Genomic DNA, 17,360 nt, shown 5'->3' on the forward strand with positions numbered 1-17,360 from the left:
TTGGAATGTAGAAACTATAGGGGAATAACCCTCCTTAATAGCCCGATCAAAGAACAATCTGACCCCAAAAAAAATAAAGGAAGGATGAAAATTTGGGAATAGGTAGTTAAAATTGTCTATTATTATATAAGAAAAAGTTTACAATTCTACATCCCCTCCATTTTACAAAAATGTAGGAGAATGCCCCCCTCTCTAAGGTGAAAAATATACATTCAAATTAAGACCGGAATTAGATAAAATGAGTAATTCTAAACAACTTTTTGTTCTATAGAGTTTTTTCACTAAGTCGATACTTTTCGAGTTATTTGCGAGTGAATATGTTCATGTTTAACAAAATAAAACGTCTTTTTGGACGGTTTTTCGGAGATAACTCAAAAAGTAAGTATTTTAGCGAAAAAACTATTCTTAGTAAAAATATAGCTTATAAAAAACTGAAAAAAAAATGGTGTATACATGAGGTCTGTAGACCCAGAAGAAGCAGAGTTGCAGCTAATGAAAAGTAGGTTCTTCTTCGTCAAATTCCAAATCGAATATTTCAATGTGCAATAACCCAAAAACGAAGTACTTTTCGGGAAAAATTCATTTTAACTTTTTAAAGTGTATAGAAAAAGGTTTATTTTTGTTTTTTAAAAAAACTTATAACATTACAAGTAAGTGAGTTACGCTCAAAATATTGTTGGTCCCTTTTATTTTTTGGTAAAAAAATCGCGAAAATCACCCCCTAATTAGCATCACAAATAAATTTTATTATTATCACTTCATAAGTTACTTTTTCTATGTATTATTTATATGATCTGTAAGTTTCATCGGTTCAAAGTGCTTATTTTTGAAAAAGCTGTAGTTAAAATGGCCTGAACGAGTAACTAATCACGAGTTTAGGCAAATTTTGAACAGCAACATAGCATAACCAATTGTTGTCTAACAAGAAAACAAAAAATCAGAAATATTCAGAAAAGCAAAACGTACATTTTATTACTCTTTTACATTTTTGGTATTACTAATAATTTTTAAGTTAATTCCACAAACAATTCCATTTTTTTTTTCAAAATTAAAAAAAAATGTTTTATTTTAAACCCATTTTTTTTTAAACCTGAGCACTTTGAACCAATGAAACTTTAGATAATATAAACAATACATAAGTAAAGTAACTTGTGAAGCGGTCACGATTAATTTTATTTGAGAAGCTAATTAGGGGGCGATTTTCGCCATTTTTATACCAAAAAATAAAAGACACCAACAATATTTTAAGCGTAACTCACTTTTAATGTTAGAAGTTTTTTTTTAAAACAAAAATAAACCTTTTTCTTAAACACTTTAAAACAAGTTGTAATGAATTCCCCGAAAAGTGCTCCGTTTTTTGGTTATTTCACATTGAAATATTCGATTGGGAATTTCAAGAAGAAGAACCTACTTTTCATTAGCTACAACTCTGCTTCTGCTGGGTCAACAGACCTCATGTATACACGATTTTTTTTTCAGTTTCTTATAATCTATATTTTCGCTAAGAATATTTTTTTCGCTAAAATACTTACTTTTTGAGTTATCTCCGAAAAACCGTCCAAAAACATGTTTTTTTTTTGTTAAAAATGAACATATTCACTCTCAAATATCTCGAAAAGTATTGACTTAGTAAAAAAAACTCTATAGAACACCAGTTGCTTGGAATCAGTCGTTTTATCCAATTCCTTACTTATTTTGAACGTATAATTTTTCACCCCGTATTTTCCAATTTTTGTAAAATGGAGGGGATGTAGAATTGTAAACTTTTTCTTATATAATAATAGACAATATCAACTACCTATTCCCAAATTTTGATCCTTCCTTTATTTTTTGGGAGGTTTTCGTAAAATTTTCTGTTCCCTGATCGGTCTATAACCCGGGAGCAGTCGCGACGACGCGACGTTGGAAAAAATCGTAACATTTCATCATTTTCCGTGATAACTTTTGCAACATAACTTTCCACTCACAAGTGCCTCGCGGTAGATTGTAGTAATGCGTAGGTTTTTTTTTTATTTTTTAGCTTTAAAATTGTTAGAAATAGGTATTTTAACATAACAAGTAGATAAAAATATTATAAAATAAAAAGTTGTTTTATTGTAGGGGAGCCCAAACGGAGATTTTTGCAGTTACTAGAGCGCGTCAGATTATTACATGGGGAGAAATCTTGTACCCTGAAAATGTACCTCTACCATATATTGGCTTTTAATCCTTAACCCTTAAACTCCCAAGGGTGGGTAAAAAATGTCCACCTAATGCGTATTCCCTTGAAATTTATTACGTGTTTAAAAATTAAAAAAAAATTATTTATTGTTAAAAAGACAGCCCTTTATCGAATGTTAATTTGGTTCTACCTATATTTTTGAAAATAAAAGTAATATCTTGAGTTAATAAAAAGTACACCCTTTGTAAAACTTGTTACTAAAGGTTTCTATATAATTTCTCGTTGGTAGAAAGATAATCCATATAATTATCGACGTATAATTACCTAATCTACATAATTATCCGCCAATGAGGAGGTTGAAAGGAAGAATGTATAGAAAATCGACAAATCTGAATTACTGGCTTTTACTGGTATGTTAATTTTGATGTACATTGTAATTTTGTTGTAAGGTTTGTAAATTGTTGATATTGATATTTTAGAAGATGCTGTGTTTATTAAGCATAAGAATCTTAAGTTTAATCCATTTCCAACAACTCTCAATAACTATATTAGCTATTTTCGAGGTGGACATTTTTTACCCACCATTGGGCGTACATGGAACCTAAAGAAGGTTGAGCGTTTAAGGGTTAAGGGGGGACCGAAAAAAAATCTATCCTTAGAACAGTGGCGGCTCGTCAGGGTCGGCAGTGCCGACCCACACATTTATGGACACATTATAGATTTTTTAAATATTTAATTTAATCGGAGTTGATGATATTCGTTTCTGTGAAATAAAAAATATATCTGTGAGATAATACAGACTAAATTTTATTCATTGTTTTTAAAAGACTTCGATCCCGATACGTTAGTTAAGTGATCCCTGTGCGCTGTGCGTAAGAGACTTTTCAAATTAATGATCCTATAGCCATGCACCCGCACCCGATTGCGTGAAATCTTATTATAAAGCCCGGCACGGCATGCCGTCCCCAGATCGAGGATTTCTGTATCGAAGCATTCGTTAAATCAAGTTAATTATAGAGAACAAATAAAATTGTTTAACAAATACGATCTGGAATTTTCTAATATATTTTCTGACTCGAAGAATATACCGGCGTACCTAAAACAGCACAGAATGAAAGAATCAATTAGTAGTTACATTTTGATCCTTTTCGGTAGAAGTAGACGAAACTACTGATACAGGTAACATGTCATTCACAAGTATCAATAATTGTTCTTCGATACGCGTTACGTCTAAATTTATGAGAGGTTGTTAGGTTTTCAGACGTGAGTAGAAGCCATAAGACAGAATATATTTTTGGTTTTTTAATTTAAAGGATAGATTAAATTTTTTGATATCAAAAATAAATTGGTAAGGCAAATTTATGACGGGGCTTGCTTTTGTGTCCAGTGAATTGTATGGTCTCCGGACAAAAGTTAAAACAATTGCACCAGGCAAAACTATTATTTACTCACTGTTATAAGTCATTGACCTCTTTGACTATTCAAAATTTAAAAGTTACGCCAAAGAATTTTCAAAATATCTATTAGACAAGTTCATTAAAAATTATCCATCATTTTTTAATCAAATAAAATAAGAAAATTAATTAACAGTTTTATATTCTGATCCAAATATTTTCGGAAGGTGGGATAAGTTACAGACTATGTATAATTTTATATACTGCAATTCATTAGGTACAACAAACTGTTCCCGAAATTAATAAATTATTGTACTCAAATGTGGGCAAATTCTGTCTCAAATGAACGGGCTTTCTCTTGTCTCAAAAGAGTCAAAACGTATTGTCGAAACACCATGAAACAGGAGAGAATGTCAAACTTGTCTCAAATGTCGATAAAAAAACTTTTAAAATCCCTCCAAAACAATAATAAATTTTACAATTACATTATAACCCATTTTGCTACTTCGAAACAACATAGACTAGAGTTAATTTATAAACAGGTATAGTTTCTAAATTTATAGGAAAAAACGCTGGACGGAAGGGCCGCCCGAGAACTTTATCGTACCGATCTATTATCGTTATGGTACTAGATACTGTTCTATATTCTATAAAAATAACAAAGTTACTCGTTATTTTGATATTTTAGAAACACCTACTGTACTTGGAAGTATTTTATGGTTCTACGCATCATTAATTCCTGCATTTGAGAAAATGTTCGATGCCATATTTCGAGGACACACTATAGATGTGTAGATTATTGCATAAATCAATAGAATATTATAGTCATACTTTCATTTCAAATTAGTTCATTTTTCTGAGAAATTAATAGTTTACAATATTTGCATTTCATTCTATTTCGATTACGCCAGTCAATGCGCGAGATTAAGAACAAGATATCTCCAAATTCTATCCTACTGCATGGATTTTAATGAAATTTTGGGAGTAGCCCAATCTGCTAATTCAAAGTCTATCCTATATACTATGGCGCTTCTATCATGGGGGAAGTTCCCACCACTTCTCAGGGGTGAAATATTTTTATTTTCGAATTACATGGAGAAAAAGGAAGATTTTTAAGAAAATTTAAAAATTCATTCTATAATTTGATCACATTTTTTACAAAAACCATTCATTTTAAACCCGTTCAACTTTTTGAAAGTAGAAATAACACTATATATATTAAAAGGTATTGTAGAAGGAAAACAATGCATTTAAATTATGGTGGATGGGGAGTTAAATGTATATACTTTTCATTTTTCCTTAAAGTACATTAGTCATATATTTTTTTGCACCATATCTCGCTTAGTTTGTAAGTAAGCGACATTTAACGGTGCTCGTTTTAAAGGCCTTTTCAAACACTACAAAAGGTGTTGGTAGCATTATACACCTAAAAACTACCGTTCCTCTGTTATTTCAAGTTGAATACACCAATTTGAGCATGCACCAAAAAACAAACTATTTTCACCTACCATATCTCTTTGTGTATTATAAATAGAACATTTACGAAGGAACGAATTTCTTTATTATTTATAATATAAAAAATGTTTTATATAGTGTTTTTAGTTCGATGCATAGTTTTTAAGGTATTCACAAAAAATCCGTCCGAAAAGGTGTCATTTTTCAATGAAAACGGCCAATTTTCAACTACGCATAACTCAAAAAGTATTGAGTTCTCAAAAAAAAGTATAGACCAGTTTTTGCTTAGCAATAGGTTCTTTAGCCACTTCCGTGCTTATTTTGACCAACAAATTTTCCACCCCCTTGAAGAAGTGGGAACCGCCCCAAGATAAAAGCGCGATAGTATATAGGGTAGATTTTGTTTCTTGAGCTATTCCCTACTTACTGTGAAAATATCAAGTACATCAATGTAGTAGGATGGAATTCGGAGCCAAATACCCTCATTGACTGCCCTACAATAATGCTCTGCTATGAACGCGTGAGAGAGGACACACATAAGATTATAGCAAAATTTCTATTTACCGTAACTTTTCGAGTTTTTGAGCTACAGCAATGAATTTTATGTCCTTGGAAAGGCAATTTTGCATTCTTTCAAAATATGTTAAAATATACAGGGAGTATCTAAAAAAATTAAGATTTTTTATTCATTTCCGGTTCAACCGGAAGCCATATTTTTGGTAAAATTTATTGTGATAATAGATAATAAAGTACCATATATGTCTGCAAAATTTCAAATTTTAGTTTCTATTAAGAAGGAAGTTACGGGCACTCGAATATTTTTTTATAAAAAATTCATAACTCCCCTCCTATGGGGAGTTAAGATATATGACTAATGTCATTCAATTTACTGATAGGATATCAAAAATATATCAAAAAATAAAAAAATTCCTTGGAGCCCTTTTTGAGAAAATCTAGTTCAAATTTATGTCAAAATTTGACCCCTTAAATATAGGCAACCCGTAACTTTTTCTGAAAAACGATAACATCCTTCTTATAGCCCCATCTTTAGGCTATATAAAGACTTTTTCAAATTAAACTTATCTTAAACGAGTTTTTAGATAGATAGGGAAATGTGTCGGGTGGGCGGTCGGCCATGTTAGCCGCCATTTTGAATTTGGAAATGTCAAATTCCGTATTTTTATTTACCTATCGATGAGCTTACTTTGAGTTGAATTTCATTCATTTCGGTCAAAATTTGCTAAAATGGGCCCTAAATAACCCCCCTATTTCGGCCCCCCTTTGAGAGGTTTTTTTGAAAAGCTTAGTTTCTCGACAAAATTCTCTTAAACTTACTCATACCGAATTTCATCAAAATCGGTCCAGTAGTTTTTGCTGGGCGGTGGCGACATACGTACGTACGTACATACTTCCGACATGTTTTTTTTATTTGCTTTTTAGACTCAGGGGGACTCAAAACGTCGAAAAAAAGTGAAATCTGAAAAATTTTTTTTGCACGATCCTATAACTTTATCTATTATACTATACTACGTATATAGTACGATAAAGTAAAAACAAAAAAAATAAAAAAAAAACAAAAACCAAAGATCTCCTATGAAATTGAAGCCTTTGGAGACAAAACCTTGCCGACTCTGTCCCTAAAGCCAAGAGCCGCCACTGCCTTAGAAAAGCTCGAAATCGTCAGATTAAGATAAGAAGTACATGCAAAACAGAGTATATTTCAAAAATCTGATGATTTGAGCGAGGCGTAAGGAAATGGGCGAGTCCAAAAGTTTCACAAGAAAAAAGCGAATATTTCGCTAAATGAATGACAGATGGAAAAACTAAAAAATACGTGCTCAATATTTTTCAAAAATCTATCGAATGATACCAAACACGACTTTCCACGGAGAGGGGTGGGGTGTAAATGTAAAATTTTAAATACGAATCCCGCGATATATCGCGAAATGAACATCAGATCGAAAAACTGAAAAATACACTTATTCAATATTTTTGAAAAATCTATCGAATGGTACCAAACACCACCCCACCCGGAGGTGGGGTGGGGGGTTACTTTAAAATTTTAAATGGGAGCCTCCAATTTTATTGCAGATTTGGATTCCTTACATAAAAATAAGTAACTTTTATTCGAGACATTTTTTCGAATTTTGGATAGATAGCGCTATATTCTAAAAAACGATTGTTGGAAATGGAAAATTAAATTAAAAATGGAAAGTCCCCACTAAAATGGAAAACTTTACTTAACTTTTTTGGTTTTAGGACCTACTACTCACAACCCAATAGGTCCCCATAACGCTCGAGTCACTGCACATTTAGCATACTTTACTCCCCTACTATTACATTCGTATTGTTAGATTTAATCTAATCGCGCGAATGCTTACGTGACAGAAGTGAGCGCGACTGTTCCCAGGTTAATACAGCATACAAAATATTTTCGAGTATCTTATATGGTCGCCTAGTGCATATTCAGAGGAGCTTCTTGGCGAATATCAAAGTGGTTTTATGCCCGGTCGATCAACAACAGACCAGATCTTTGTGCCAAGGCAAGTACGGGAAAAAACCAATGAATTCAATATCGACACATACCACTTTTCGTAGATTTTAAATCGACCTATGATAGTGTCTTAAGAAATAAATTGTGTCAATCCATGGATGATTTCTACGTCCCCGATAAACTGATAAGATTGGTTAAGGCTACAATGCGTAAAGTTGTTTGCAAAGTCGAAATACACAGGCGTTTAAAACGCATGTTGGGCTGAGACAGGGAGATGCACTGGCGTGTATCCTATTCAATATAGCTCTGGAAAAGGCGCTCAAAGATGCCCGAATAGACAATAAAAGAAATATTTTTAAAAATAAAAATGTATACCATTTTTATTCAGTTGCAATGCGAAAGCAAAACAATCTTCGACTCTTATTGGAGTCTGATCGGAGAGACGTAGGTCTGCTGCTCCATACTCTAAGTGACCAACAACGAGAGTTTATCCCCCACACCGCAACTGACGTGAATGGATTAGGTGACTAGCGTCATCTGGCAATTGAAAGGTAGTTTTCAATCCTAATAGCCACATTAATAATATTGAAAAATATTACTAAAAGATTTTTAAATTGAAAACTTATTGGTCCATTTCCCTGGTGACACCTCCAAGGCTTCTACAATATGCAAGCCAAATGCATGCTGCAGTGAAGACAAAATGGAAGGAATTCTACACTTATGCAATTCACAACCCCCGTCTGCAGCTTGGTAAAGTTCCAACGGAAAATGGACCTAGTTACTCTATAGGAGTAATACTAATATAAAAATGTATACCATTTTTATTCAGTTGCAATGCGAAAGCAAAACAATCTTATTTTTCATTTAGAATACGGAGCGCAGTCCAGCAGTCTGAATCGACGATTTTCGACTCTTATTGGAGTTTCATCGGAGAGACGTAGGCCTGCTGCTCCATACTCTGAGCGACCAACAACGAGAGTCTATCCCCCACACCGCAACTGACGTGAATGGATTAGGTGACTAGCGTCATCTGGCAATTGAAAGGTAAAGTTTTCAATCCTAATAGCGACATTAATAGAATTTAGTAATATTTTTCAATATTATTAATGTCGCTATTAGGATTGAAAACTTTACCTTTCAATTGCCAGATGACGCTAGTCACCTAATCCATTCACGTCAGTTGCGGTGTGGGGGATAAACTCTCGTTGTTGGTCACTTGAGTATGGAGCAGCAGGCCTACATCTCTCCGATGAGACTCCAATAAGAGTCGAAAATCGTCCATTCAGAGTGCTGGACTGCGCTCCGTATTCTAAGTGAAAAATAAGATTGTTTTGCAATCGCACTGCAACTGAATAAAAATGGTATACATTTTTATTTTTATATTAGTATTACTCCTATAGAGTAACTATAGGTCCATTTTCCGTTGGATCTTTACCAAGCTGCAGACGGGGGTTGTGAATTGCATAGTGTAGAATTTCTTCCCTTTTGTCTTCACTGCAGCATCCATTTGGCTTGCATATTGTAGAAGCCTTGAAGGTGTCACCAGGGAAATGGACCAATAAGTTTTCAATGTAAAAATCTTTTAGTAATATTTTTCAATATTACTGTCATCGCCAGTTAACTTGGCGAGACGCACAAACCCAAAAATGCAGAGTGGCTTAGGGAATGATCATCAGTCTCTGTGACGTTGTGCATATTCGCTGTCGCCAAGTTAACTGGCGATTGCAGTATTAATGTCGCTTTGAAATATTTTTAATAAATCATCTCAAATTTTGGCATATGCAGATGATGTGGACCTATAGTTGCCCGCACAACACGTGAGCTAGAAGAGATGTATAACATCTCAAATGCCTCAAAAAATATGAGCCTGCAAGTAATAAATGATGAGAAAACTAAGATGATGGCATCAACACTTAACTACAGAGCCAAAAACATCGGTCACCAATTCACGGTTGATAACTCCTACCTTTGAAGTGGTGGACAAATTCACATACTTAGGCTCCCTGATCACTAAGCAGAACGTCATGACGGAAGAAATCAAGCGAACTTAGGGATGTTCGATACGTATCGATACTTTATATTTCGATACTCGATATTTTGTATCGATACATTAGTTGGTATCGATACACCGAATCATAATATCGTATCGAAAATTCAACCCTTTATTTTATGCAATACCTTTTGCAACACCGGTTTGGAGAATTCTTTGTCCTTTATTTTCCTTCCAAAGTTTGTCCTTTATTTTCCTTGAATATTATAGGTGGGTGGGCCAGGTGGCCTGCACGTGGTCTGCATTTTATTACAGGACAAAAATAAGGGACGGAACCCATACTGCGCATGCGTGCATGTCAAAATAAAGATGTCGATATTTTGTATCGATACTTTTGATTACGATATCATAGGGTATCAATACAGAACCTAACAATACGTATCGATACGATGTATCGATACTTTGGTGAATATCGAACATCCCTCCTAACAAACAAATACCATTTTGGACTGAGTAGACATATGAGAAGCAGAAACTTAAGTCAAAAAACAAAAATAACTATAAAAGTCTTAAGTTTTTCAACCTAATAAAAATATTTGTAAAATAAAATACTTTTAAAAGATTTTTAATTGAAAAACTTATTGGACTATTTTCCTGGTGACAACCTCCATGGCTTCTAAAAATTGCAAGCCAGATGGATGCTGCAGTGAAGACAAGAGGGAATTCTAAATAGTTGCAATGCACAACCCCGCCTACAGCTTGGTAAAGTTCCAACGGAAAATGGAAATGGACCTAGTTGCTCTATAGGAGTAATACTAATATAAAATAAAAATGTATACCATTTTAATTCAGTTGCAATGCGAAGCCAAAACTGCCTTAATTTTTACTTAGGTTAGAGAGCGCAACCAGCACTCTTATCGACGATTTCACCTCTTGTTAAAGGGTCTTCAGAGAATGAATAGGCTGCTATCTCAACGCCAGGTAAAAATTTTCGACACTTAGTCCCCCATTGCAACTGACGTGAAGGTAGTAGGTGCGTAGCGACATCTGCTAAATGAAAATTTAAGTTGTTCAACCTAATAAAAATATTTATAAAATAAAATACTTTTAAAAGATTTTTAATTGAAAAACTTATTGGACCATTTTCCTGGTGACAACCTCCACGGCTTCTAAAAATTGCAAGCCAGATGGATGCTGCAGTGAAGACAAGAGTAAATTCTAAAAATTTGCAATTCATAACCCCGTCTACAGCTTGGTAAAGTTCCAACGGAAAATTGACCTAGTTACTCTATAGTATAGGAATAATACTAATATAAAATAAAAATGTATACCATTTTTATTCAGTTGCAATGCGAAGCCACAACTGTCTTAATTTTTACTTAAGTTAGAGAGTGCAAACAGCACTCTTATCGACGATTTCATCTCTTGTTAGAGGCTCTTCAGAGAATGCATAGGCTGCTATCTCTACTCCAGGAAAAAATTTTCGACATTTATTAGTCCCCCATTGCAACTGACGTGAAGGTAGTAGGTGCGTAGCTGCATCTGCTAAATGAAAATCTAAGTTTTTCAACCTAATAAAAATATTTTTATAATAAAATACTTTTAAAAGATTTTTAATTGAAAAACCTATTGGACCATTTTCGTGGTGACAACCTCCATGGCTTCTAAAAAGTTGCAATTCACAACCCTGTCTACAGCTTGGTAAAGTTCCAACGGAAAATGGACCTAGTTACTCTATAGAAGTAATATTAATATAAAATAAAAATGTCTACCATTTTTATTCAGTTGCAATTTTTTTTGGCTTCGCGATTTTTTTGAAAAACTTAGACTTTCATTTAGCAGATGCCGCTACGCACCTACAACTTTCACGTCAGTTGCAATGGGGGACTAATAAGTGTCGAAAATTTTTACCTGGAGTAGAGATAGCAGCCTATGCATTCTCTGAAGAGCCTCTAACAAGAGGTGAAATCGTCGATAAGAGTGCTGGTTGCGCTCTCTAACCTAAGTAAAAATTAAGACAGTTTTGGCTTCGCATTGCAACTGAATAAAAATGGTATACATTTTTATTTTATATTAGTATTACTCCTATAGAGTAACTAGGTACATTTTCCGTTGGAATTTTACCAAACTGTAGACGAGGTTGTGAATTACAACTTTTTAGAATTCCCTTTTGTCTTCACTGCAGCATCCATCTGGCTTGCAATTTTTGGAAGCTATGGGGGGTTGTCACCAATAAAATGGTCCAATAAGTTTTTCAATTAATTTTAAAAGTATTTTATTTTACAAATATTTTTATAAGGTTGAAAAACCTTTCAGACTTTCATTTAGCAGATGCCACTAAGTAAAAATTAAGACAGTTTTGGCTTCGCATTGCAACTGAATAAAAATGGTAATAATATAAAATCCTTATACAACCAGTGTGGACATATGGATCGGAGACATGGACCATCTCCAAGGCCGATGAAAACCTTCTGCTTATATTTGAACGAAGGATCCTGAGAGGAATATTCGGTGGTATATGTGAAAATGGTGTTTGGAGGAGGAGCTACAACTACGAGATATACCACAGATATAAATAAACATTATTTGGTGGTAAAGACTTATAAAAATCTTAAATATCTTAAATCTGGATCTTATAAAAATAGGAAGACTAAGATGATCAGGACATCTAGCAAGATCACAGCAGAGCAACCCTCCTAGAAGAATCCTTATGTCACAACCTGTGGGAAGTGGAAATGGGTAGGCTAAAGCTCAGATGGAAGGATGGTAGAAAATATGCGCAGCAAACTGGCAACAGTTGGAAATGGATAGAACTGACTGGCATAATAGACCTGGGAAGGTCGAGGCTCTTTTATAGGGCTACAGCACCATTGATGATGAATATTTCTTCATGAACGCATTTATTAATACAGTCCATAGTTTGTTTAAGTGTTACCCTGTTTTACCAATGCCAAACAAAGTGGTCAATCATAAATGAAAGACAGTCGCTAATTAAAAAAAACTTATATTATGCTTTTAAGTGACAAATTTTACGAAAAACACACAATTACAATGTTGGCGTTCTTCTGTACCAGAATCTTGCTCGGAAATCATCGGAACAAGTTAAGAATGCCGCTTGAGTAGGCGAATGAGCAATCAGTCTTACTGCGCCATTATGTCCTAAAGACATCAGCTGTTTTCTGGAAGCATTTCTTGAGTTCCATGCACACAAAGAAGTTGTAACCTCATCGGGAAAGAGAACATAATCTTCGGTATGGTTAAAGACGGCTTGAGCTTCATATTCTTGTTTGCCTGTAGTACCAGCGCCTAAAAATAAAATATGTAATTAATATACAGGGTGTTTCATTGGGCCGTGTTACAGTGTGTTTGATCGATTTTGTCCATTTCTTTCTGGATCCACAACTTTAGAACCACCTTGTATATTTTTTGATATCTATTTGGTAGACATATGTCTCATTTAGAACCTAAACCATCCAACTACTAATTACAAGAAAAATCCATTTCCGGATTTAAAAAAATATATAAATTCATTGTGACCTTGAAAAAAGAACATGTATATTGAAATTTTCAAAATCCGGTTGCATATTTGAAAAGAGCACAAAAAACTAAGTTTACTGGTTCTCTTCAATTTAATGATGAATTTTAATTTTGAAATTATATTGGAATTTTTAAGAACTTCAGAGAGATTAAAAAGCAGGTATTATTAACTTTTAATAATAAATTATTAACGTTAATGAACAAATACTCATTTCAAAAATAATCAATACTTATTTACTACATTGGAACGACCCGTTTAGTAAGCACAAGCAAGAACGCTTCCTGAGTGTATCCCAAATGTGTTCAATGAGGATATCTTGCTAAAGGATAAATTCTGAAGCCACATTTTCAGCAAATGGGACATGTGGTTCAAGAACTTCGTTAATGTAACACTCTGCCGTCATTGTCCCTCGCCAAATAACTACTAGGTCAGAGCGACCCTTTAAAGTTATCCCATCCCAAACCATAATTGAAAATAAAAATAAAATTATCCCGCCAAAAGCCTGAGTTTATTGAATTATTGATTCCTCCAAAACCGCTCGCCTGGTCTTTTTCAGATTCTAACACGTTCATCAACATGATTTAAAAGAAATGTGGACTCAGTCAGTAAACATCATGTTACTACACTGTGCATCCAATTCATGTGTTCTTTTGCAAACAAGAGTCTGGCTCTACGATATGCAGGGGTCAAAGGAGGTACTCTAGCTGGCCGTCTTACAATCAATCCATGTTCGTGAAGACGATTACGTAGTTTGAGTATTTACTCTTGTAAAGTAGTGTACAGGATTTATATTAGCATAAAAAAATAAGAATAATCTATATCGATTTAATTTTTAAAGGTCTTACACAAACATTATTGTTTAATAGGTGACATTGATTCTGCAATGTAGACCACTCGTTTTGAAAAAACGCGTAGTCAGCAATTTAGTATTTAGTCCTGTCGCCAGTGGGGGTACAACGGCCTCCTTAATTCAGATGGACTTACTCAAGTTTCTTTATGTATTTTGACCCGTAGAACACGAATTTTTTGGGTAACACTCGATACGGATGTCGATAAGATTGTTATAAACAAAGAACTTGAGGAATCACATAACAGCGACTTTTCGCAAAACAAAACATTGTTTTGTATTTTTTGGGTCATTCTAAGCAAAAAATGTTTTTAAGTTTTTTCGTAGGATGCATAGTTTTCGACATAAACGCGGTTGAACTTTCAAAAAATCAAAAAATTGCAATTTTTGAATCCGATAACTTTTGATTGAAAAATAAAATAGCAATGCTGCTTACCGCATTTGAAAGTTTAAGTCAAATTCTATCGGTTTTGATTATTTCATTGCTAAAAATTATTTTTTTATTGTTAAACAAAGCTATAAACACATAGTGATTGAATGATGTTTTCAACGCATTTCTCATTTGAAATCCAACGACTGGCGCGCATACAGACAATTTCTACGTAGATTACGTACTTACGTTTATGGCTTTGTTTAACAAAGCAAAACTTAATTTTTAGCAATGCAAATAATCAAAACCGATATAATTTGACTTGAACTTTTAAATGCAGTAAGCAGAATTGCTATTTTATTTTTTAATCAAAAGTTATTCGGGTTCAAAAATTGCACTTTTTCGATTTTTTGAAAGTTTAACCGCCTTTATCTCGAAAACTATGCATCCTACGAAAAAACCTGTAAGACCATTTTTTGCTGAGAATCACCGAAAAAATACAAAAAAAATATTTTGTTTTGCGAAAAATCGCTGTTATGTCATTCCTCAAGTTCTTTGTTTATAATAATCTTATCGACATCCGGATCAACTGTTGCCCAAAAAATTCGTGTTCTACGGGTCAAAATACATAAAAAACTTGGGTAAGTACATCTGAATTAAGGAGGCCGTTGTACCCCCCTGGTGACAGGACTAATTTTTAATATTTCATGGTCACAGTCAGGTGTGAAATCATAACAAAACAATTACGATTTATTTATAGATACAGAGAAAGTAAACGAGAGATCATTCATTATTTTTTAACCAACAATGTAGTTAGAATATAGACTTTCGTCCACCAACTCGTTACTGGTATATCTAGTGTTGGCAAATAAATATATGTCTGGTAAATAGTGTTCAACTTAATCAACCCCATCATCGGGGGTAACTACCCCAACCACCACAGTAGGTACCATGTGAATTGGGACAGGCGAATTTTTGGGGCCAGGTCAGTAATTCTACATCGAGCATAAAAATAAGGATAAACTTTTGTAATTGATCACTCCTGGTATTAGTCCACATGGACGCGAGTGTGGCTTATTACTTTCTAACGAATCTTATTGAGCAATACTGAAGTGTAATTGGTCAAATTGTTCGGAAGTGCTTACACTAAAACCATATCGTTATCTGGCAAAAATGCCTTCTCATGTTTCAAAGGCGACAAGCAATATAAACAGTGTCGTCGTGATAGACTTACAATTAATTATTTTATTTTTATATTAAAATTGTAGTCTCATTTCTTTAGTCCTCAAATTAATAAGCACATTAAGGGCCGGTTGTTCGAACGCTAATCAAAAATGGAATCAACTGATCATTATCAAATATTTAATTACTGTCACCAAGTGTCAATGTCAACTTTGGGTGGGTTGCTGAAAACAATTGATTACAATTAAGAGATTTTATAATCAATTATGTTAATAATTGTTATGTTAATTAATAATTAACATAATTGATTACAATAAACTGATTGACGTACGAATGAGGGGTGTTGTTATTTGATGGTTGTTAAGGGGACTTAATTATAATCAACTTCTTGATTAGCGTTCGAACAACCGGCCCTAAATTTCATTTGTATTATGTGCAGCTGGTTCCTAAAAAAACTAATACGACTCTTAAGTAAGGTTTGATTATTTTGAGCAGTGTATTTGATTGGTCTCACATTATATTATATTTATTATGACAGACTGTCAAAGTCAGTTAAAATAAACAAACTTATATGTTAATTCATAAATTGTAATAATTATTAAGGTCTAAATTTTTATATTATTTTGAATTTCTGCATTTTATAAAGAGTATATAAATGATAGTTTTTACATAAAATAGGGTTGTCGTTATCATTTTTATTATTATTAAGGAAAAAAACAAACGACTTAACTCAACAATATTTATATTAAAGCAATAATTGTAACCAAATTAAAAGATAACTGGGCACTACCAGAGGCAGCAAAACATTTTACCATAAGCATAACCACAGTTTTTCTATTAATACAAATGGAGGAACAAGAAACTCTCGAAAGAAAGCAAGGGTCTGGAAGACCAAAACTATAAATTTAGGTATGTAAAGATAAAATTAACATTTTGTAATATCTCCATCAGCAGTGATAACAGCTTGTAGCCTTCGGTCCATCTGCGTGAAATATATGAGATTGTCTTCTTCAGAGAGCTCTTCCCAAACCTTGCTTTCTTTCGAGAGTTTCTTGTTCTCTCCATCTTTTATTAATTGTTGTTCTGCTTACGTTAAAAATGTTCGCTACGGCAGATAGTGACCAACCATATTCTAATTTCGTTACAATTCTTGATTTTAGTTTTTTGCCAGCATCTGGAGCCATTTTTTGAGGTTGAACCGGTTGAAAAGAATAAAAGTTATCTGACAAATTTTAAGATTTGGCAGTGACAGTGACAGTATGCAAATAATAAGTAATAGTTATCCTTCAAAATACACTGTTCAATTTTCTACAAAATACGCTTTAAGAGTCGTATCAGTTTTTTTGGAACCAGCTGTACCTGGTGTCCCAATAAGAATGGCTCTCGGTCATATCTCAGGAACCGTTTATAGTACAGCTTTGGGAAAAAAAAATTTTATAACAAAAGTTACCTCGAGAAAAGCCTGGAAATTATTTTCATATTTGTAAGTCCACCGCTAGAGAGCGTAATTGAATGTCAAAAATTTAAAAATCAAAATTTTACAAAATTTACATAATGAAAGGGCACTGAAAATCCAATCATCGTATTCTTCGCAAAATTCTGGGAATATTTGATTTCACAAGTGTAACTCTACCTTTGCAAATAAGAGGTGGGGGTGAGTGGGAACCTTGTTATGAAAAATGGCTGTAAGTCCGGTTCTGCTTAATCGATTTTTGCAAACTTGGTCTCGTTGAAAACAGATCTTTTTCGTTAATGTAAGAGTTATAATTACGAAACAGCCTAATAAGTAATATGCCAGCTAGGGGGCGCTATTTTATGTTTTTCAGAAATCTAGTTTTCTTTGGAAAATATTAAATACAAGTATGCACTTTTAACCCTGTATTACAAAATTAGACCAAATTATCAACAGAATATCGAAAACCGCATGTC

General features: G+C 33.6%; 1 protein-coding gene across 1 annotated transcript in view; it reads right to left on the minus strand.

Annotated features, from left to right (window-relative positions):
- Positions 1-12,481: 12,481 nt before the first annotated feature.
- The window catches only part of LOC126887873 (cleavage stimulation factor subunit 1), a 40,891-nt gene continuing 36,012 nt past the window's right edge, over positions 12,482-17,360 (minus strand). Inside the window, exon 5 of the mRNA XM_050655769.1 lies at positions 12,482-12,800. Coding sequence (XP_050511726.1) covers positions 12,541-12,800 — 260 coding nt within the window. The 3' untranslated portion in view covers positions 12,482-12,540. The remainder of the gene's footprint in view (positions 12,801-17,360) is intronic.

This window comes from Diabrotica virgifera, chromosome 7 (genome assembly GCF_917563875.1).
Source record: "Diabrotica virgifera virgifera chromosome 7, PGI_DIABVI_V3a".
NCBI lineage: Eukaryota > Metazoa > Arthropoda > Insecta > Coleoptera > Chrysomelidae > Diabrotica > Diabrotica virgifera.